Raw genomic sequence first — 24,359 nt, 5'->3', positions numbered from 1 at the left:
GTGCTTGGTTTTTAGCCAGTCACAACCCGATGTGACTTTCTACCCAGTGCAACACCAGTGCCCAATCTGGAAATACTTCTACTCATTTCCACCACAAAAAAAAGTTTTAAAATGCCTGGATTGCACTGACGCAGTGCCAGCACTGCTGCAAAGCCAGTTCTGCTTTGGTGCCTTGAGAATCAGCTTTAAAGTCAACAGATTTGAGAACCAAACACTACAGGTGGAAATTGGGGATGCTTCATGTGGGAACAAAATAACAGCAGACTGCAAATCAAACCCACTGACAAGTCCTCAACTACTTTGGCAGAGGTAAAAAGCCTGGTACTGCTGCCAAAAAGCTGGCACCAGAACAGCACCAAGAACTTCACCAGTGATCGGCTCAAACCTGCTGAAATGTGTGGTAGAACTGGCACTTGCAGCTTGTTGGTGGGAAACATCTATGTGTGGCTCAAGCCTGAGATGGGAGTGCGGGGTGTCTCACTCACCATGCAGGATCTTCTCCAGATGGTGTTCAGAGCAACAGTTGTGCTGCTGGGACTGAAGCTCTGCAGCAGGAGAGGGCTCCTTCCCCTTGCTGCCCTTCCTCTGACGCAGGGTTGTCATGTTGAAATGCTGCCAGCAGAGCGCACACACAGGGGGAGGGGGTCTGATTATCCACACTGATACACATGTACACACAGGCAAAGAGCAAACATGTGTCCCAACATTACTGCGCTCAGAGCCAAAGCAAACAGGTCTTTCATTCAGTTCACGATGGATGGATGGGGGGTGGACAGGCCTGCTTACAGCATTTCCTGGCCACGCTGACGCCAGAATAACGTGCAAATAAATAAAAAAATAAATAAATGAGATCAGCCTATCGACAACAGATTATCAGAGAGCTCTATTCATTCTACCGTTTTTAAACCGGACCAAATGTCGCGCCAAACATAACCGCAGATGCGCTCCAGCAGAGGATCATGAGGGATGTGGGGCGAACAGGGAGCCACATAAGACGGTAAAGTAGATGAGGCGGGTTTGAACCACCACTGGGAAGCACAGACACGCAACCACAGCCTCGTTATGGTGAATGTGCGTTTCACAACACAGAGGCGCGCTCCCGCGGTGGACGAAGGACTTTGTTTCTGCCTTGACATCAACAAAAGACGAAAACGAGTCGAGCCAACGGAACATTTAGCGAAGCCTCACCCTCCTCCACAGCAGCGGCTGGCAGGATGCTCCGACAGCTCTCTCTCCCCCTCTGTCTTTCTCTACGCCTCTCTACCTCCCTCGCTCTTTCATTTTTCTCTCATTCTTTTTTTCACCTGCTGTTAAAATTCAGCGGTCAGCCTCGTACCGCACGGGGTTTAACGGAGGGGACAGCACCGGAACACGAGAGGACCCGCCTTCAAAATAAAAGCGTGAGGTGAGGGGGGAGGTAGGTGTTTCGGAGATTAACTAAATAATTACAAAACTAAAAAAAATCTAAAATAAAAAAAAATAAATATGGAATAGGGGCCGCGTAAGTTAGTGAATTTTTTTACTAAAGAAAAACAAAAATCACTACAATTATTTGGAGACAGTTTTTACAAACTAAGTGTAAAAGATTTGCAGACAGTCCATACACTCAAAAATGCCATGATGCTCATTTTAATTTAATTTAATTTAATTTAATTTAATTTAATTACAAGTTTTCGGTGTCATTTGGCTACATAAGTAAAATGAAAAATATCAACTTTAATGCAATTTTTTTTTTTTCGCCTGTCCCATTTGGTTCTTTAGCCATCAGAATTGTTGTCTGAAGACCAACAAGGATACCCAATGGATTTACTTTGCCAAATGGATCATCGTGGCATTGCCGTATTGGTCCATTTGGTCGATCTTTGTTTTTATTATTTATTATATTTTATTTTCAGATGTTACAGACGGGACAGACATGAGTGAGGGATAGGAAAGGGAGAAAGAAAGTGGAAGGAAAGGAAAAACAGAAGGGGAGAGGGACAGTGAGAAAGGGGGGGAGAAAAAAAATAAAAATCTCCTGGATCACCTGTTGAGAGAAGAATAGAAAACAAGCAAAAAAAGACAAAAAAAAAAAAAACCAAAGCAACATACTAAACACAACACCATCGCATTAATCTAGCTAAGTGTAAACAGCAGTAAATACTAAATATTCAATGTTGTTGTGCAGCACGCAGGACAGATGTGCTTCGAAGTAGCAGCCAAGAAAGGTGTAATTTGGGTCTACGAGCAGTGAACACCCGTGTGCACACCTGTGTGGATCAGCGCGCTTGTATTCCAAAGGTTTCTCCATGTAACGAAATGCTAGGGAGTGTGGGGGGGCCACAGCCCCGTCCTCCAGGGTGTGAAGCAGGTATGGAGGAGATCAAAACTCCAGACATCCAGAGGCCCCCAGAACACAAGAAACCATGGAAGACCAACAGAGGGGCAGCCGCGCCACTGTTCCAGTAAGAGCTGAGGAGAGTCCCAGATGAGGGCTCACCCAGCAGCCGCGGAGCAGAAGCCAGGGGGAGTTGCAGTGACGCACCCGTGAGCTCCGCCGGCCGCCAGCTGTGCCTGAGTGACCGAGGGGCCCCCCGAAGGGGCCCGAGCGAAGGGCCCCCGAAGGGCCCGACCCCACCCCCGAAGGGGCCCGAGCGAGCCCCAGGCTCCAGGCCCCGATAAGCGGCCGCCAAGGAGTGAGCCGGTGTGTACCTGGACGCCCACCCCCAGACACAAGGAACCGCCAACGCACCGATGTCTGAGGGAGTCCGCCACCGGCAGGGGAAGTGGTGGTAGGTGGAGATAGGCCTCCAAACCTTGGAGGGCCTGAGGTGTCCCCAGAGAGGTGGCGTCTGATACCCAACCTGACATATAGACACAGACATACAGGCACACACAGACACAAACATCCATTCCCACCCTCATGCTCTCATATGCACTCACTCCACACTCAACCAACGTGGAGACATACATAAAGAGACGCTGTACACACGATCAAACTCCCCAAGCGTACTCTACAAACCGGGTCTAGGTACCCTTGCCCCTGGAGGGGGGAACTGCACCCAGACCCAGGTGGTGTTACCCTTTTCCTTGCGGTGGGGAGAGGCAGACCACCCCGACTCCGTAGCAGCAGGGAGGCCCCACACTCCAGACCGCAGTCGGACGGCCAACTGCAATGCAATTTTGTTAAATAAAATCCCAGTTAATCCCAAGCACAATTTCCTTAAAAAATTAGCATAAATAATTATTTGATTTTATCAGTTTCATTTTACTCTGAATTATTGCTTCGTGTTCAATAAGAAGGAAAATCACTCATCTTAATGACACCGAGTCTGTAGTTTGTTTGGCTGCCTTAATAATACAATTTCAAAGTTATTGCTGATGTTCTACTGTTTCTTATGAGATAATGATCCTAGGAGCTCAAATGAAGAACGTATTTGAATGAATGAACGCATGAATTCCTTGACTGAATGTTACTGCTGTTTTTTCTGTATTTTGTTCTGTGTTTCTCTAAATTTTCCAGTCTTTTCTTCTCACAAATTCGTGAGATATTTTTGCATTAAATTGGACAGATGACCTCTGGGTCAGTAAATGCTCTCTTCACTATTTGTTACTTGAGTGGTTGTTCAGCCAAAAACAACCTGAACAAAGGAAAATATATCTGAATTATTTTACAATAAGTGTTTGTGTTTTACTGTATTATGCTATTTTACTGTGTTAATGTGAGGAGGTGTGGTGAGCTTTATGTGCATGAGCAGCACAAATCCAGTATTACTAAGGTTTGGATAAAAAGAAACACCTTTCTCTGCCTTTAGGGTGTCATGCAAAAACAAGGTTATAGTCTTTAGCCTGAGTGGCTTCTGCAGGTTGATCTGTAACATCTCCACATAGCAGTAGCCCAATAGTCCAGAGGTTTCCACAGTATTTTGGACTTTGTTGGTTGGATGCTTCTTTTCTCCATCAGCAGAAGCTGGAGAACCTGATGATCTTGTTGTTGTAGTTGGAACCTATATCTACCAAACATTTAGGGTTATGCAAATGATTCTCATCCATGACAGGTGTTGACTGGTTGGCAGACTCTTCTTCATCCTGCTGGAGACTATGACGTTTTCCTGTCATATTGAAGGTTTTCCTTTGCCTTTCTCATGCACTCATGCACAGTTGATACCGCTCTAATTATAGTGATGCTCCCAAATGCGTGCCACATTACCCAACCCGGTGGTTCTGTGGAATTATAATGAAGGCTGCTGCATCTGTTGGTTCTCAGGAGGTATTTGATTTCCTTCCTACCTCTCATATTTGAGAAGCATATTTGCCACCTGGGGATGCCTCCCTAAGGAGGGAGTCACAGGTTCCCCGGAGGGAGAAAAGTGTGAATGTGTGATGGCATTCAGGGCACTCTTCAGACTGAGGATGATAGGATTGAGAGTACCATCATATTTCTCGCACAAAGTCAGATGTGACACTGAACAGGCTGGAGTTTCTTTCAGGAAAATGAGAAAAGTTCTGAGAGGAAGACACTTAAAGATCCCTGTTCAAATCGCGCTGAGGCATGTACACTAAACCAGTGCTCTGTGTAAGACATTAGAGGAGTCTGAGATATGGGTGTACAGAGAGATACTTTAGATACCTTGTAGAGTCAAAGTTTTGTGTCATATGAGCAAAAAGACAATAATTCTCACTACAATCAAGAGAAGGAGGCTAGAATATTTTGCTTATATGATGCAAAACAACAAATACCGTCTACTGCACGTTATACCCAAAGAGACAACTGATGACAGAAAAATGTCCTGTCAAGAACTTTCACCAGCGGTTTAGACTAAACACGCTGATATTGTTCAGAAACACTACACATAATAAAGTTCACGGTGATCACAGCGTCGCTGGTTTGCTAACACTTTTTCTAGTTTGACAGAGATTAATGAGAAATCTGTCAGACTCAAGAGGAATGGATTTGAGATTAACATTTAAGGGCAGAAGGTTGAATCTGATGCTGTTTGTGGTTTTTTTTAAAGAACGATCATAGTGACTTAAGTCATACACAACTGTGTGACTGAGACGTTTTCTAAACTGAAACCTTCTGCTTTAAAAGGTCGGTTCAGATGATGCCGTGTCTATCTGCTGCTATCAGGCACATACGTTTTCTTTCAAATGTGTCCGTCATTGACATTTCTGCCCTCACCTCTGTCCACTGGAAGTGAGTGGAATTAGCTAAAGGACTTAAAACTAACTTTTCAAGAGTTCAGCAGCCCGTGTGTTTCCATGACTATGTCCTTCTTTTCAGTTTTCTATGGTTCAAGTGGTCAAAGTGGTCAAACCAGAAGGTTATTGATGTGGTAGCTCATCCAGCTCATGATCCGTCACAGTTCACAGGTTATTAATAAGCTAATATGTTACTATGGTCATGTGTGAAGTACAGAAAGAAACATATACAGTAAGTATTGGTGTTGCTTGCAACAAGCTTGCAAACAGTCATACCTCGGGCAAATGTATCCAATTTCACTCAAATCTGACTAAAAAGTACCAGTAAAACAACAAATATGACCTTGACATTGAGCAAAATTGAGTGAGGACACATCACTGTGTGCAGGTTTCATTAAAGTTGGCGGGTTGTAGCTGGAGCCTCACTATTACATAATAAGGCCAACATGGAAATGCCATGAAGTTCAGTTACCTCCACGTATCTTCACTTGAAACTCACTACAGAAAGGAAACACTTCTAATATGAGTGAGTTAAATTGAACTGTTTGCCCCGCTGTGCAGAACAGGCTGTCTAAAAAGTGTGTGCTTCAGTTTCGGTGAGTGAAACTTGAGGATTTTATCTGTTTGTTAGGCCACATTAATTAGTAGGTGCATGTGTCTGTGCATAAGTACAGGTTATGAGTACAGCTCAGTAAAAAAGCTCGAGCGCTCCATTCTGTCATCCAAATATGGCCACTTTTAGCTCCATAAAAACAGCCTCCACATTGAGACTTTAAAATGCAAAGTTCAAAACTGATGGGTGACATCACTGGTGCCAAGGTCCGGACTTTAACTGTTTACATTGTGATGTGTGATGTGTGAGTTATCCTTTAAATGTCGCTTTTTATCTCCTACACAGCCATAAGAACTGGAGGCTCGACACAAAGAAACCAAAACATTCACAGACAGCACTGCCAGGCGCTCCCTGAAGACAGCGGGCAGGTCTAGTGGGAGAGTGCTGAGGGCATTCAGATGGAAAGGAGAGCGTGTTTGTGCATGGGCTAACTTGAAAGACCTGAAGATTATCAAAGAGATTTAGGAAAATAAATTGGCCGGATTCTTATGGGTAAGGAGGATTATTGGAGAAGAAAACAGATTGTTTAATGACCACGCTCTCTGACTCTGGCCCTTTAGCTCCTGGATCATTTCCTTCCGTGGGTACACATACACGAGTCCAAATTTGCCCTTTCCTCCCTCTCTGCTCCTTTCATTTCTCAAAGTCCTGTCATCCAAAGCTAGGGAGTGCGACTGCAGGAAGATGGCCCATTAAAGATAACCCTCGTCTCTCTCCCACTGTGGCCAATCTGACTCTCTTTAGCCAGCTTGGGATTGAAAATCCTCTTCCTTTTTACTCACTGGAACACAAAACAAGGTTCATAGAGCAAGGAAATCTGAGAATGATCCATTAAACAAGCTGAAAAGCAGAGCGGTGCAAGAGTCTTTTCAACTGATTCCACAGTATCTCCGACTACTTGCTCCATCTTCACCCTTGTTTCTTTCTTTGCCTCATTTCAATTTCTTTTTTTTCTTTGCCTTGATCTCCACTTTCATGCTGGGCACTTAAAAGGTTTATGTAGAAAACCTGATCCAGTAAAGAAATGAATAGACTGGAAGGGTTTTTTCCCCATGTTTGTATGGTCAGACTTCCATGTTAAAGCCAAAGGGATTACAGAAATAGACTTTTTTCCCTTTAAAGTAGAAGAGGTCGATGTCTGCAATTCTGCAAAGTGATGAGAGACACTAGCAAAGCTCATCACTGCACTGTTGAACCTTGAGGTACTGTATTTCGCAGTGCATCTTGTACAGTATACATAAAAGCGAGCAAGAGTGATTTTGTTTATGGCTGGAATACGGCTCGGTCACACCGAGGTATGCAACCAGCTGCGTACCTCAGCTGACTTCTAAAGTTGTTTTCGAGAACGCTTGCAAAAGCTCTGCTTCAGCTGCTTTTGAATTTTTCTCCCATGTGTCCAACAGATTTAATTAAATGGTAACCTTTTGAACAGACTTGCATAACATTGTAATGAGGTGTCCTCTGGGTTACTTTAATACATTTTTTAAGCAAAATGCAAAACAAAAACGATGCTCATCTATAATGCTGTGCGAAGAAATGTTCATGAAAAAGACGCACACACACACACCGTAGGAGAAAGTTTAAAAACACGACCCTGTGTGAATGTTGTGCACATCTTTAACGTGTTATTCACACTTTATTAGGTACACCAGTTTGGCTGCACGTTAATGCAAGTGTCTAAACAGCCAATTACATGGCAGCAACATACATTTAGACACTGAGGTGTAGTCTAGACGACCTGCTCAAGTTCAGATGGAGCATCAAGATGGAGAAGAAAGGTGGTTTAAGTGATTTTGAGCATGGCATGGAGACTACAATTCACACAGGGTCACCAAAACTGTACAATAGTAGTTTTAGGAAATCGTTGTCATCCTGCCTTATATCAGTGGGAATTTTATGGCAATCGCTGAGACCCTTAGTACCTAATCAGCATTTTTAAACCCCAAACCCCACCAGAGTGCTGTTGCTGACCATGTCCATCCCTTTATGACCAAAGTGTACCCATTTCTGATGGCCGCTTCCAGCAGGATAACACTGGAATGATAACCATATTTTAAACCATTTAAAATTCCCTCAAGCTGTCAGTAGAATGTGAAGAAGCAACTATTATGGCTCAGTGTTCAACACATTCATGTGCTGTGCCGATAAGATAAAACTGGTGAATGAAGGCGGATTTATGCTTCTGTGCTAAATCTGCGCTGTAGGTATGTTTACTGTTAATTATTCTTCTGCTGCTATTTTTTCTTAGTGGAAGAGAGCGGCTCTACTTGAAACTCTACAGCACAGATGTCAAACTCCAGGCCTCGAGGGCCGGTGTCCTGCAGGTTTTAGATGTGTCCTTGATCCATCACAGCTGATCTAAATGGCTAAATGACCTCCTCAACATGTCTTGAAGTTCTCCAGAGGCCTGGTAATGAGCTCATCATTTGTTTCAGGAGTGCTGATCCAGGTTGAGATCTAAAACTTGCAGGCCCTCGAGGACTGGAGTTCGACACCCCTGCTCTACAGGCAACTAGATTTTTGCAGCAGAGCAACAGAAACACACCAGCACAGGTTTAAATGCTCGCAGAATTGGCCATTTGAATCGGCTTTGTCATTGGCTGCACGGGAACATCACACAAGTCAAAATTAAGCCACAGGACTAGGCTGTGTCTTTCTGCAATACTGATATGTACCACAAGATGGTGTAGTGAGTCAAGTTAACCTATTTTAACAATAAGAACATTTTCCTATTTACACAGGTAGGCAGGGAAAAGGAAAAGCCTCGAGGAACCAACGATAGAAGGAAAAGAAATCAAAAAACAAAAAAAGAGCAGTAAACACCTAAAAACACCCCTGTGGCCACCCACTGGTAACATGATGCCACCTGGTGGTGAAAGGTTTAAAGTCCGAACATTTGAAAGCCCCCAAAAAAAGAACTTTAACTTTACATGGCTTTAAAATATATGAAACAAAGTTGCCTCCACATTACAACATGTAGGATGGAACAGGTGAGGTTCAAACTCCAAACTTCAAACGGATCATGAAGCGATGGACTCTTGACTACTTGGATGTGCAAGTAAGGGTCCTTTTCACAGACACAACAAAAATCTTTTTTTTAAATTTTATTTCTGCTGTTTTTATTACCAAAAATACAAATTCAAGTTGATGCAATACTGCAGATGACGTCCTATAAAATAAAGAAACGGCATGTTAATACTTTTGAAATTACAAAGTTGAATATGAGCAAAAACATCCACCAGTCACAGCAGGCATCTGATATCTCCTCCTCCTTGGGTTAAACTGTATGCTGGTCGTTTTGCAGCGTTTAGATTAGAACAATCACTTCCCTTACACAGACTGTTAGTAAGTGAGAAGAGATATGACAATCAGTCTTGAAATTTTTTAAACATCATAAATTTTTTTTATTTTACCTTAAAAAAAAAGTCAGAATCTGCAGTATGTGCACTCTTAGTAACCAAGAGTGCACATACTGCAGATGAAAGGACCTAAAAAAAAGAACAAAATAATATGGTGGTGTTACCCTGATCATATAGAGCACAGACACATTTGGCTCCACTTTAGTGTCATTAACTCACTTATTATGAACCCAAATCACAGATGGATTAATTACAAGAAAAGTTTAATATTCAACGTTTTGGGAGCGAGGTCAGGATGTTGGGACGCCTTAAACCAAGAGGCACAGAAAAATAAAACAAAGAAGAGTCTCTGCTTTGGAAATATGAACGTGGCACACGCAGACGAATGCTTCTGTGGTGGAAATGTAACTGTAGTCAGGGCGAGATGTTCTCTGTCAGGGATAACCACTCGCTTAAACTTGCAGTGTCTGCTGCCTGTGCTGACACACTTTCGCAATTTGTGACACCAAATGGGATCGACGACTGCCTGACAAAGTCCCACATGACCTACATGCATTACCACCCACAGGGAGTGACCTCAGATACATTTCTCAGCTGTTAGCTTTGCAGCTTTCAGACGCAATTAATAAAGTTGGAGTAAAACAAAAAAAACTTCAAAAATGTCATCATGTGCAACTTTGCAGCTCTAGCTGACACCACAGAGCTGTCTAGTGTCTATGGTGTGTCTAGTTATGCTGTTGTTCACTCTGACGACAGATAAAAAGAAAACTTGCTAACAGGCCAGTGATTGAAATCAAGACCGCTATCATCAAAAGAAGATGAGGTTTTCCATCTGGACTAATTTATATTTAGTGGTTTATTAGGCGGACCCCACCACAGAACAGAGCAGACGTCAGTGACAACAGGCAAGAGGCTGATTAAGCCAGACACAGCGTGAAAAGGAGGAAATGAAAGTGAGGTGGGTTGCAAAGCTGCTTGCAGTTGGAGAGGTTTTGGGCAGGCTAAAGAAACTTAAACTTGGCTGCTACTGAGGTCAGCTGATCTGCCAGGTCAAATAGCGCAGTGCACTATCTGCATGTTCCTTGATTAATATTGGCTGAGAAACAAAATTAGCTTTTGTTGCATTTTTAAAAATTGCACTTTCTTTCATAGTGGTATGCGTTAGCAGTAGCAGCTAGCATATTTGTGCTGCTGATAGAATAGGGAAGCTAGTAACAGTTGGCACATGGTTGCATTGATATTGTTTTTTATGGGATGTGAAGGTGATCAGACAAATTCTGAACCCAAAGTATCGACGATCATCAGTTACACTGAAAAAGCTGAGCAGTTAAACCAAGTCAGGCCTGATGTTCACGCCGCTGCTTTTCACGTCTGTTTTCACTTCCTGATCAATCTGTCCGACCAATAGGACGCACTAACAGCTTCTACAGTAATATTGTTTTCTGTCCACAATATGGACATGCGCTGCGCTGCAGGACACCAAAACCATCTGAGAAAATGTCACAGGGAGAGTTTTTCAGATTTGACACTAATGGGAAGAAATAGTAAAAAGTAAGGCGTCATGAGAAAGTAATGGAAGGTGAAGTAATGCAGGCGTGATGACACAAATCAGCTTGACAGAATATTTTTACATGGGCCGTTTTCAAATTCTTACATCTTTGGGATAAAGGATGTTAGGAGTTGGACTCTGTTCTGGATTCTGTTCATAACTTTTATGGACACCACTTGACGCCGCCAAAGATTTTGAAGTTTCCGATTTAGTGACGTAAGACTCAAGTCTTTGCTTTTTACGGCTCCCAATGGGATTTCATACAAAGTGCAGAGAAGGATAGGGCCTTGGAGCCAAGCTGGAAAAAGTGTGAGGCTGGGCAGCAATAGGGTTCAATTATCTTGAAGTCTTGCTCACACATGGGGGCAGACTTGAGCAGGAGATTGAGTGATGCACCATGATGCCATACCGCTATAGCGAAGATAGAGCCAAGCATAAAGGCTAAGAAGTCGCCTCTCACCTAAAGGCAAAGCTGTGAGTAATAACCAAATGAATAAGTTCATGCATACACGCTGCTTCCTCCAAAGAGTGTCCTCAATCCATCCCATCCCTTTGAGATGGATTGAGGAGCCACGTGATCCGGGCCTCTCTTCTTACATTGCTGCCCTACCGCCCCAGACCCAGATAAGTAGTGGATGGAAGAATCAATGGACCCAAGTCCTACCTAATTTCCTGCAGAGTAAACTGTTAGAGGTGCATGGAAAATGTAAGAAAAGCACCTGGAATGAGCCTTTTACTTAACTAAAAACAGGCTGCAGAGAGCATGCGGTTGGTCCGGTCCTTTAAAGACACGAGACAGGAGTAAAACCCCACTTTTCCTTTTTGAATTGCCCATCATTTTTAATCCTGCCACGTAAAAATGTAAATTAAAAGTCAGACAATAATTATCTCCTATGATAATGAGAATTCCAGGTGAGGCAACAGGTCTTTGAGATAGAGATTTAATTTTCTTTCATCCTCTGCGCTGCACACGCATGCCGACAGAATTTCAAGCTGTTCAGTAAGGTGAGGTGGGGGGGTGAGAGGAAGTGAGTTATGGATATGCCATTTTATCTTAATTTCCTCAGTCTGTGTGCATGCAAGAAACAAGGAGACATACTGATGAATTAACAGATCTTGTCACCGAGCTCCCGGTTAGTAAGCATCATCTTCTTAATCACTCATAATTTTCCGTTAACTTTTATTTTCCTGTAATCTTGATGTGTTTTTGGACGACTCCAGCAGGAATGGGGATGTTATCCCTCAAAGCTCTGAAGTGAGCAACGCAAGACAAATAAGCTGTGAAATGCTGGGTGTCAAATAAATGAATCAAAATCACTGCAGTCACAGACAAACAGACTAGAAAACACCAATCTGCATGCTGCTCATATCCTTTATTACTCCAACCTCACTCACCACTCAGGATCTGTCCCCTCGACTGAACTCCAAGGCCCACCAAAGTGAACTCCTTGTGCGAGTTTCTTTCTGACCACTTGCATCTGTGCCGTGGATCTTCTTCCAAGTGAATTATTTTTAGAAAGAGGAGGAACAAGGAGCCAAATTTGCTGAGTGGAGTGACTACTAGGATGGCATGGGATGATTGCGCCTTACTTGAACTGTGAGTGACACCCAGGTAAATATCATCTCCTCCAGATGTTTCTTGCACACTCTGAGCAACACTTAAAATACCAGGTTTCAATTTTTTATGCTCAAAAGATGTCAGTGAATACTATTGCTGCCATTCATCGTTTGAAAGAGCTGGGCTGAGGTCTGCAATGTCTGCCCTCCTGCCGGTGAGAGGACATGGGACTAAACACCCCAAAACACGTAGACTTAAAAACTTTATTTTCACATCCACGTCTTCTCATTTCAGGCATGTTCAAGCTGGGACAGCGGCCGCTTCAAGCCGATACTAGAAAGTTTATATTTTTAAAAACACTGACAAAAAGTGGAAATGTCCTTATAAAAATGTTATTATATACATCATAAACAGCATGAGCTATAAAAATACCTTCATTGACAAGTCTTAAAGTGAACCTAGCACCATAATCACAATCGAGTGATAATTGTGTCGCATTCAATATGACATAAACCGGCTTTGAACCATCGTTGTATTACAACACGAGCCCCGCCAATCCCAGCTTCCCTTTTTGTTATTCCTTTTGTCGACATGCTTTTACACCAACTGAACACTGGTGACGATCCAAAGGCCACTTCCTGCTTTGCTCCAGTCAACTTACGCTCCACCTTTGAGAACTATCAGGGTCTCTGCTAAAGAAGCTACTTAACAAACAGTAAAACTACAATAAGAGCCACAAAAAGCAGAACGAAAATATAACAAACATAGTCGTTTAAATTGGCATAACGGAACTTAACATGCATAAAATAAACAGATAAATATTGAAAGGTTTTTTTAAGCTGTGGTAAATGCCTTTGTAGGCATCGGTGAGTCTGCACCTCCACTACTTGGCTAGAGCTTCAACTCTGTCAGATTAAATACATTAAATACACTAGCAATAAAAGAGCTGCCTTAGAATCAAAAATATATGGATTAGACTTGAAAATATGGAAATCTTTTGTGGTTGAGGGATCGCGTGGTTTTGTGAGGTATGAACACGTCCCTGTAGAGTGAAAAAAAACGGACTTGAGTCGAGAGCTCGGGCTCCTCCCTTGAAAGCAAAATCGCTTCCCTACAGACACATTTTGCGTCATTTAGTGTGTAATTATTTGACACAAATATTAACGGCTTACAGCCCTGTCAATCGTTTTTTCAACATTCCTTTCGAAAGAACATCGTCAATAAAACATTTCATCGTTTGTTCTGAAATGTGTGGACACGAGTCATCGCAGCCTTACGAACGTAACCTCTTGATGCAACAACCGAACCAATCAGAGTACCGCCACTGAAATGACTGGACTACTGTGATGCAGTAGATTGTTTCCTCCGCCGCCGCCTCGCTGACGGACAGAAACCTCATGAAAAGCTTGTGAAAGCACAGGGTGGGCGTCAAAGTCAGGATGGGGAGGGGGGAACGTGCATGTGTCACTCTGCTGTTTGGAGGCTTGCTTGTGCTTCTGACTGCTGCTGTTCTTTGTTCAGGATGATGCTGATGATGTCTCCCTCGTGCTCCTTCATGTGCTCCATCAGTCGCTCTTTGCTGGTGGACTCGAAGCCGCAGATGCAGCAGCAGAACAGGAGCACACAGTACTCCATGCCGGGGCCTGGCGGGGGGAGCTGGCCCGTGCGTGGATGGCTCTGGGACTGAGACTGAAGCTGTGCAGGGTCCTTCCCCTGGGGGCTTACGGACTCGGGGGACCACTTTGAAGGATCTGTGGGAGGTGTGGAGAAGCCCACTGGGCTGTCAGCTGACAGAGCAGCTTTAGTTGCTGATGTGGGTGTTAGCGGTGGATCCGCTGTGCTCTTTGCTTTGTCCTTTGAGTGCGGGGACACTGCCGGGCGCTCTGCCGCAGACTCTACCACCGCAGATAACTTCTGAGGAGCTCTGAAAGAAGCAGAGGGTAAAATCATGAGAAGAAAAATGTCACCCTCAGCGTTTGTACGGGACTGGAACTTTACAGGCTTTCGTTTCCTCCCCCCAAAAGTAAAAATAAGTGCAAAGTGCAGACTAACACAGTTGTTTCATTTTGTGGTTTTAGAACATGTGTAGAGGTCAGAGGTCAAATGTGACATGATATGCTAAATCTTTATATGGTACTTAAACAGCACAATACACAGCACACTTGTGAGACTCATAGTTTCCAAGTTAAAAGGCTTTTTGCCAATTTTCCACCAATCATCATCAGTCACTGAGCACCTTCGTGGATGCAAAGCAAATTTTAAATGGGACTCAGAGGTATACAATATTTACAAATTAAAAATAATTACATTAAAATGGCTCATAATACTGTAAACAATCCAGCAACATTTCCAAACAAACTTGCTCAGTGCTTTTATTATTATACTGTCATGAACTTTAACCTTTAACACGCTAACTGAGGCCTGCAGAGTCTGACGTGGGACGTCCAATCCTAGCAAGACTGTGGCATTGTGTTAACACACCTGAATTCTCCAGATCATCTCATTTTTATTCATCAGGTATCTGATCGGCAGCAACACCCACCCTCTTAATTCCTATGGAAGCAGTGAGGACTGCATAAAAGTTCAGGAAACGTTTCCCCAGTGCAGTGCTTGCATGTGCTTGCATGTGCATGCATTGCCAGAGCTGCATATTCAGCATGTTTTGCACGAAACCCTGCACACTACATCCTTATAACATGAAATTACAAATGATGAAGGCAAGTAGCAGAAAGTCATATATTCTTAACAAAAACAGAAATATAAGCGAGATATATCATTATTATTACTAAAACCATTATAACCTGTATAATCCCAGGACATGAAGATCACTGCCAGTTGATTTACTGTTGACATTTACAAACACTGAGATAAAACTTGAAAGAAGGCTGAAGGAACTGCAGTTTGTGTGCTTACCGGCTGCTCTGGGAGATTGCCTCGTTAATGGCTTTGTTAACCTGCTCGTAGTTGTAGTTCTGGTCTCCGGCGTGCTTCCACATGTGGGATTTGAGCGATGGCGGGTGACTGCACACATAGCCGCACAGAGAGCACCTGAAAGAGAGGAGGAGGAAAAAAATAAGTAAATAAATAAATAATGGAGGCAATATGAGAAAGGAGTGAGAGGGGCTCAAGCTGAAGATGATTTAATGTGTGTACTGAGGTTTTACTAATCCTTCTCCTACTTTCTATCAAGAGGAATCATCCTGACTGAACACTCCACGGGGGACACCGAGCTTGAGAGACAAAGAGGGGAGAGAGGAAATCGGATTTGCAGCACGCTGCTGGACTCATTTGTCAAAATTAAAAAGAATTATGGAGTTTTAGATCTATTCAAACGCTTTCACTTGCAAATATCATTAAGGATAAAGACATCATGCGCCCTCCCCCCCGAACAGCTGACTGAACACGCTCAGAACATGTTATTTATAAAACAAGCCACGATGTCGTTAAAATGAAATCACATTGCATTAGACTAGTGTGTGATAATGGCCCGTTTCTTTCTCCCAGTTACTGACTCACTTTAGAAAACGTATGCTTCGGCTCCATCGTCGTCTCGAAGACGCGATGAGGGCCAGTTTATTCCGGAAGCAGCAGATGCTTTTTGACACCACCAAGAAAAAAAACCCCACGATCTTTTTGGAGCTGACAGATGGTTTTGATGGTGCATTTAAAAATGCTCTCTTCTGCTCCATTTCACAGCGTTGTGCTTTTGTGTTGCTTCGCATCACGCTTGACGCCTCGAGGCCTCAAAGAGTAATGAGAAATTTAAAACTAAATAAAATAACAATCTCCACAAAAGGATCGGGGAAAATCTATAGCCAATTAATCCAGCCCGTCAGCATCCCACAAAGACTGAACCAACAGCCGTCAAACAGCTGCCTCTGACAGGCAAAGTCAATCAAACTCTGCCGTGTTCATTTGTTTGCTTTGCTTCCTTTCTGCTGCTGAGAAAACTGACAGCACGGAGCCAACGACTGGAACCAGATCCACCTTCTACAGGTGAAAAGGAATTTTAAATGGAAATGGAGTAATGTGACACACACACACACACGCACAGGTCACCAGCAAAGGTACCGTCATACCAAGTCAACCTCACAATTCTGTAAATGTGACAGTACTTGCTTTTTCTGTGGTGCCGTAAAAATCACAGACTTTAGTTTCAAGTCTTGAGTCACTCGTGGTTTCTTTATACTTTGTTTTCAAAGAGTCAGACTTTCTTTTATTTGTATAGCGACCAAATCACACCAGTCGCCTCAAAGTGCTTTATACTTAAGGTAGAGACTCTACAGTAATACAGAGAAAACCCGAAAGAGGCGACCCGCCGCATGAACAAGCGCTCGGTGACAGTGGGAAGGAAGAAACCTCCGGCAGCACCAGGCTCAGGGAGGGGCAGCCATCTGCTGTGCTCGGTTGGGGATGAGGAGAGGAAGCCAGTGGTTTTGGTTTGTTTTTGAAGGTGCAACCCTAGAATAAGCGTGTCCCCCGAGGGGGGAGTGGTGACTGGAGCAGACTTCACTCAACATGTAGGTGAAGGAAACAGAGGTGATGAGGAGGTGCCGTGTAGAAATGCAGAGATGGAGCAGTTTTTGCAAACAGGACAGAAAAAGCTGCAGGGAACGAAGAGGTAGTCCACCTGTGTGGAGGAAGGTGCACACAGGTGGACTACAACAGGTTGTGTGTGCCCAGTTCCATTCATGATGTAAACAGGCTCCTGTTACCGCAAAATCTAATAATACATCACTTTTGCTGCTTGTACAAACCTGGGACATTTTATTTGTCAATGCTTGGTTACATCTGTGGCAGATCTCTCTCCATCCTCCCTCCACGTTGGGCGTGGCTCCCCGTGATTGGCCCTCTGCTCTCGACAGTGAGCCAGCATTTAAATCTGTGCAGCATCACAAGAGATTTGCTCCAGTGTGATAATCCCTGAAACCCTGAGATCCTCGACAGAAACCCGTTAACTGTTTCTGCCTCACAGCTGGAGACAAAAGGTGATCGAGGGCTTTGTGTTTGGGCTCCTCGACACCTTAAAGGCCGGTCCGTGAAAATATTGTCGGGCATAAACCGTCCGTGGCGCAAAAAAGGTTGAGACCGCTGATTAAGAGGACCCGAGGGAAGCTCGGAAAGCTAAGCAGAAGTTATTTGGAGAGGAGAGTGACTGCCGTTGGTTGAAAAGAGAGGTAAAAAAAACTTCAGTGGTGTTGCACACTATTTTATATTATTTTTTAAAGTCATTATTCAATACATTGTTATTGTTAACCCTTTAAAGCCGGTCAGAGCAGCACGCTCCGTTTTGTGTAACTATTTTTAAATCCCTGTAGAACCTGAACCGTGTAAGCTAGCGCAATAATTTGTTTTGCATATGAAACTTACATCTTATGTCATCAGCTTGTCCTCGGTCACGGTTTCCTTCCACATAAATTGCATAAAAAGCGCTTGCAGGAACAAAAACATAATATTCCAGAAACACGCTTTCCCGATCCGATCAGCTGTTCGTAACACTTCGCACATTGAAACAGAAGTCACCGCTAACTATCACATGTCCGCCATTTCCTGCCCGAAACCGGAAGTGATGTCATTTTCACGGAAAATGTAGTTTTTTTTAACTTGTAGGCCTTAAAAGCCTATACTGGTCATGTTTGACTTTTCTGAATAGTTTCTGGGATGCTTAGAACTCGAATTGCACTGCTGGAAATAGTTTATTTTGATGCACCTGCTGTTTTCTTTGCAAATTTGCATCATAGGATTGTTTTTGTTTTTCCTGCAGTATATAAAAATTGCTGTATCTCCAAAATAAAACTATGAAGACACTCAAAATTAATTTCCTGTTGTTGTAAACTATTTTTTGCAACTTTTTTGTATTTAAAGTTTTGAGGGATAAACCTCTTAAATTTCTCCAAGTAGAAATATATGTTAAAAAACAAAAACGATTTTCAATTTTTTTTGTAGTTTATTGCACTTTTTTGCAATTAATGTAGTTACTATGGACTTAATGCATACATATTATTAAAATATGGGCTATAACAGATGTATAGCAACTTGAAATGCTCCCACAAATGGCACTACAACATGTAAAAAAATAATATAAGCTCTGGCGGACTTGGTTCTATGGTAGGTCTTAAAGGGTTAAATAAATATCGTCAAATAATCGAGATCTCAATTTCAGTGAAAATAATCGTGATTATCATTTTAGCCATAATCGAGCAGCCCTAATTTTTAGTATAGATTTTTTTATTTTAACATTAATTGTAAGTGTGGAATCACATTATTATCTTATTTTGATGCTGCACTTCAGTCATTTATAACAAATATGTAAATTTCTTTGGTAATTTCTCCCACTTTGTTTTTTTTATTCTGTGTTACTGGGAAGCCTCTGTTACCCTGCTATACAAATTATTATTATTATAAATCGGAAACTGAAAATTCAGACTGTGTCTTGTTAGTTTTAATTGAGTATTTGCAAAAAGGACACTGTAAGGAGCACCAGCAGTCGCAGCATGTTATGTCTAGCGTTCTCGCTGGGACGCCTCGCTTCAGAGCAAACAAAAGGTGTGAAAGTCACCAGAAAAGTCAAGATATCTCATCCTCCTACTTTACTTTTAAAGCAGTCCGTCTCCCTCAAGTCCCTCCTCGTTATGAAAGTGCTGCGCTAAAGAGAAAGAAGGCAGCGTCTGTGCCATTTTGAATGTATGGAAACGAGCGTTGAAGCCTCGCAGGTACCGAGGACAAGTGCTCAGTGAAGTGGAAATCAGCAATCAGAGTCTCGCTCGGGGTTGAGGATTTAACATTTTAAGGAGAGTCGAGTGTTGACTGCCATTCACTTTCTCCACCCGCCATCCACTAAACTTGCAATCAGAAGCCCACTTCTTAAATCTCCGGACTGAGAGTGCACGCACGTGGTCATAAACAGGTTCTGACCCACACAGGTAACCTACAGACCTTTCAAATAACACTTTAAAGAAAATCTAAGGTCATATGTTCCCAAGTAAACACAATGCTGATTCAAAATCAACACTAGTGTAAAAGTCTGAATGTGTTTATTAACGTGCAAAGGACACAAAACATTCAACTTGATTTTCTATACCGGCGGGCTTCTTTAGGGTTTCCTGCTGGAGTCAACTGATTAATCTCATCCTACTAACATATTTAAAAAATAAAGGCTGAAAGGGCTGAACGTGGGCGATGACACATTTTAAACGGATCCAAACTAAATTTAAGACGCAGCTGGCTGCATAAATTTTATGTTTTATCGACTGCACTGTTTTCACCCACCTACAGACTGCCATCTTTGTCTCTGTGAATTTTGCCTCGACACTGGTTGAAACTACAGACTGGAGTTTGGAGGTAATTCGATTAGAGCACGTGTTCGTAACGCAGCCCGCAGCTTCTTCTGGACACACACAGCTCTTCCTTCTCACCTCAGAAGTGCAGCGGTCATTGTTATCATCGCTCCCTGCGGTGGGAGCGTGTTTGAAGTGTCTCACCTGTACTGCTCCAGCAGCTGCACGGCCTGGTGCTCCTGAGGGTGCCTCCTCATGTGGCTCTTTAAACTGTTCATGTTGGTGGTGGCAAAATCGCAGCTGCAGCACCTGCCGGGGGCATTTAGAAAGAAAAAAAGAGAGATAGAGACAGAGCAGCTTATTTAACTGGGAAATGCAGTTACAGAAGCAGCATTTTGATGTCAGTGTGTTGAGATAAAGGACTTGGAGCAAAGCAGGCAGGACATTCCTACTTTAACAAAAGAAATAAATCAGTGTTTTCTATTTCCTTACACTTGCACTGTGGCTGAGCGATGAAACTGGCACTTCCAGTAGCTTAGAGGCAGATACGGCACTGTACAAGGATTGCAGGAAGAGGATACACTCGACTCGCTGCCATCAGCCGCACAGCATTAAAGTCTCACACACACAGACACACACACACACACACTTCATTTTTAGGTTAATTTGGCTCAAGCTACAAACTGGTTTCTCCTGTAACTACAACAACTGCAACATGTGGGCTGGATTAATTGCACATATTAATATTCCAGCAACTGTAATTCAAGGAGAGAACAAACTGAGTTTATCATAAATTATTTATGGAGCTTTGGTTTATTGTGTGCTACATGGAAATGAATGTGGCCTTGCCCCGAGAAACTTAAACTTGTAGAAAGGTATCGCTTCCCAGTTTGGAGCTTTTGAGAAAGCAACAGGGTAACTGTAAATTCACATTAAAGCAGCTTTAAGAGTATTTTTGTTTCCTTTTCCTACCAAACTTATTTAAACATCTTTTTTTAACAAATTATTTAACTTTACAGATGCTGAGAGGCAGGTTTTGACACATTAGGTCAGAGTCTAGAAAATTGCTTCCCCTGTCTTCTGACTTTATGCTAAACTAGGCTAAGCTACGCTATGGTTGCTAACACCCAGGTGTTGACAGTATGCGGGTCACCTAGCATATAAAAGGGTAGTTATATTGCTGGGTAATGATTTGTGCAACTAGTTACATGAGAAATGAGAACAGAAAAGTACTTATTGGCTGCTAACGCTACTAGAAATAAGAGCATTTAGGAACCTAATAAATGATTATAAGCTTACAGCAGAATATCAGAAGGTTTTCAGTCAAACCATTTCTTCCCCATAAACAGATAAGATAAGTACATTATATTTCCAGCTGTTTATTACCACCAGCACAGTTATGGTAATATTATGGGCAGACCCCGGAACGACCAGCAGGGCTCTGCAACAGATCTAACAGGGATCCTAATAAACTACAGTATGTAGTGGGCACTATGTTTTCATACTCGTGTTGAACGGTTTGACGAATGAATACTAATAAGAGTTTCAGGCATGATAATGGGCATCTTTGCACTCTGCTGTTTCCCTTCAAGTCCTTCTGTAATGCCAACAGATGATAGCAGCGATGGTATTACTGTCAGTGTTACTGTATAACGTTCAGACCTCATACTCAATTCCAATTATGTATTCCAACTCCTAACTGCACGGATTTCCTCTAACAGCTGACGGCCTGCACAGGCAGAGAACAGCTAGCGAGTTAGATTCATTTGTAGATTCATAGTTTTATTCTTGGACTCCATGAAAGTATTTTCTCAGAATTTAAAGTTCAAATTAATTCCATTTTATTTTTTTTTACTAGGCCTTTGTGCAGGTAGATGTTTATCTCCCTTTGCACTACCCTAATGCAACTTTCTCTTCATTTGATACCCCAAAATGTTTAAGTGGTTGGATCTTCTGGGAGATGAGATGAACAGATGCTGACTTTCAATCAAGTCAAGGGTTAGAAAAGACAAAACTGCCAGAACCTGAGAGCCTACGTGGCCCAAACGTAACATTTCCTTCATACTGACCACATTATTTGAAACATTGACCATGTTTAATATGAATACAATGTATTGTCATGTAAGGTTTTCCCTGGACTCTATGACGCGCACCCTTTGATTCAGAAGGCTGTGGAAGCAGGAATAACTGAAGTATGGCTGTAACAGTTCTCACATCACTGTGGAGGAACGTTTCCTCACACTTTCTTTTTCAAAACAACATTGCTTCAATTAATTAAAGGTCTGCAGGTATTTGTTTATCCACCGCTCTCCTGAGGTCCCGCCACAGCATTTTAATGAGGTTGAGTCTGAAATTTGACTGGGTCACTGTAATTCTTACGTTTTCCAGTCATTCTGTTATAGATTTGCTGGTGAGTTTGGGATCGTTGTCCTGTTGCATCACTATTTCGGCCAAGTTCAGCTCGACTGACATGTAGCGTATACTTTGGTACACAGAGGAGTTCATGTTTGACTCAGTGACTGGAAGGTGCTCAGGTCCAGGGGATGCAAAACAAGCCCAAACCATCACTCCCCCGAAAACTGTGATTGGAAGTTTGCACGAGTCGTGTCTGCAAACCTGAGCCGTGCTGCCATGTTTAGAGAAACGAGGCTTTCTCCTGGGAACCCTTCTAAACAAGCCATGCTTGCTGTGCTGCAATGAACCTGAAAATTCGACATGCCAACTGAGGCTTGTAGAGTCTGGGATGGAGCTCTGGGGTTTTTGCAGCTTCTCTGACCTTGGGTCTGACCTTGGGTTCATTTTCTGGAACATCCACTCCTGCCAAGAGTGCAGCTATGTATTAACACGCATCAGAGTGCTTCAGACAAGCAAACTGGTGAAACATCTGCTTTTATAGGAGGTGCTGATGATTAACCAAGCACATCTGATTAGCAGCACCTGGCTGCTACTTGCCTTTACAATCCTATGGAGGGAGTAAACATTTACTTCACTTTCACATGACTGTATGCAGCAGAAAATAAAACTAGGCAGACCGAGCCTGCTTTAACGGTGATGTAATCATACCCAAAAACAAAGGAGCAAATTTAAACCAGTGTACGATACTTTGGTGAAACACTGCATACATCAGAGCGCACAGCGGCCGTGCACACAGCACAGTGTTTGATTACATGTAAAAACATCACAGCCTGTGCATATTTTTACAGTGACAGTCTTCTGTGTGACTGATGTGCTGACTTTCAGCTTTTATTGGAGGATGTTTACTTCCAGCTTGGGTGTTGAACAGCACAGAACTGTAGCCCTGTCATTATCCTTCTGCGCTGCACTCGAAGCTGAAAGTCTGCACTTCAACCTCCAGTGTGCTGGAGCACAGAGCCAAAGCCACAGAAAACGTGGCAGCCCACACTGTACTGCTGTGACATGACACACGTTCAGATGCAGGAGCTTCTTTCTGATATTAGACACTTTAAATGTGCAGTATGTGCATGTGAGCAGGCAGAAATGTGAGTTTTGCCAGTTTAAGTGTAAAAGTAAAAGGGTTGACCTTTACGTGTTGACATTTAATTTAGGCCTTTAATTAACAGTATTCTCATTATGGATTAATCTGCCCATTGACTTCTTGTTTAATCGAGGATTTGCTTTGGTTACCAAATGTCATAAAAAAGTGAAAAAGTCAGGGTACAGTTTTCTATCGCACACCTGAAAGAGAAAAGTGGAAGCCTGACATTTGAGAAGCTGGAAACATTTAAAATTAAAAAAAAAAAAAAAAAGGAAGTCCAAATTGATTTCTGTGGACTGACTAGTCACTGCAGGTTCACTTTAATTTCAGGTGTAATTTGATCTGTCCTCATGAAAGCACGAGGGTAAGGGCATAACAAGCATGCAGGGACCTGCTTCATCCAGCCACTCATTTTCCTCACTGCCAAAATATTAAAAAATCTCCTGTTTCCACCTGTTTACTTTGTGCTTTCCTCAATATTCCCACCTGCATGAGCCAGCAACACCCGACTCGGCATTCTCACACAAGTACCTCACAGGATTTTTGATCACACTGACTCTAAACTAAATTGGAAGCTGCCTGACCTTTACAAGAGCGAAAAGAAATCAGGCGAATATAATTCTGACTTTAGAGCACAAACGTCAGCGCTCTGTTAAGAAACCAACCTAAAGTTTGTGCTTTGAGTTAAATCTGTGCTAACACAGAGACAAAGTGAGGGCACTGTGTGACAGAGTGTGCCTGTGCCCACACTGAGATCGCTGTGCTGCTGGGAGCATTTCTAGGTGATTACTGCCCTCTAAAGGACCAATTTAAAATGACATGCAGAGCTCAAGTATCTCTTAAAGTAATAGGACATGAATGAGAATTAGCAAATAGAATTTAAATAGCTCAGTGTGCCTCAAAGGGGAACTCAAAACTAAAAAAAAAAAGGCTGTCGCCATGCAGAAGTCACAGTGAGCTCTAAAAGTCCTCTTTTCACTTACAGTGGACACCAACAAACCCTTCACTATACACTCATGCAGAGTTTTATTTCTGACATGCAGGAAAAGCCAATTTTATGCAACTTGCATCAAACGAGACATGCAATGAACCTGAGAAACTGGAGCGCTTTCAGTCTACTTCCTGATGTATCAGCGTCTTGCTAAAGGTCATATAGCATTCCTGCAACCAGCATTATTCTGTACATTCAAATAAACAAACACAGCATGACGGCAAACACGAAGAAATGGAAAACTTTCCAAGCATGAAGAGCAGAACGTGAACAGTTTCAATGAAAAAGCCGCAGCATTTGTTCCCCACCAAACCTGCTGTCTCAACACGGGGGGT

General features: G+C 42.7%; 2 protein-coding genes across 2 annotated transcripts in view; both read right to left on the bottom strand.

Moving 5' to 3' along the window:
- The window catches only part of dpy19l3 (dpy-19 like C-mannosyltransferase 3), a 75,594-nt gene extending 74,062 nt beyond the window's left edge, over positions 1-1,532 (bottom strand). The window contains exons 1-2 of the mRNA XM_085288060.1: positions 1,189-1,532; positions 486-612 (exon numbers count right to left, since the gene is read on the bottom strand). Of these exons, the coding sequence (XP_085144186.1) occupies positions 486-603 (118 nt within the window). The 5' untranslated portion in view covers positions 604-612; positions 1,189-1,532. The remainder of the gene's footprint in view (positions 1-485; positions 613-1,188) is intronic.
- A 7,369-nt stretch (positions 1,533-8,901) lies between these two features.
- znf507 (zinc finger protein 507) overlaps positions 8,902-24,359 on the bottom strand; it is a 28,411-nt gene continuing 12,953 nt past the window's right edge. Inside the window, exons 5-7 of the mRNA XM_085287844.1 lie at positions 19,742-19,846; positions 15,174-15,308; positions 8,902-14,184 (exon numbers count right to left, since the gene is read on the bottom strand). Of these exons, the coding sequence (XP_085143970.1) occupies positions 13,725-14,184; positions 15,174-15,308; positions 19,742-19,846 (700 nt within the window). The 3' untranslated portion in view covers positions 8,902-13,724. The remainder of the gene's footprint in view (positions 14,185-15,173; positions 15,309-19,741; positions 19,847-24,359) is intronic.

This window comes from Mchenga conophoros, linkage group LG1 (assembly GCF_057382185.1).
Source record: "Mchenga conophoros isolate Kocher_MC1m ecotype Shallow Benthic linkage group LG1, M_conophoros_male_GT1.1, whole genome shotgun sequence".
Lineage (NCBI taxonomy): Eukaryota > Metazoa > Chordata > Actinopteri > Cichliformes > Cichlidae > Mchenga > Mchenga conophoros.
This window is presented reverse-complemented; position numbering and strand designations above follow the sequence as displayed.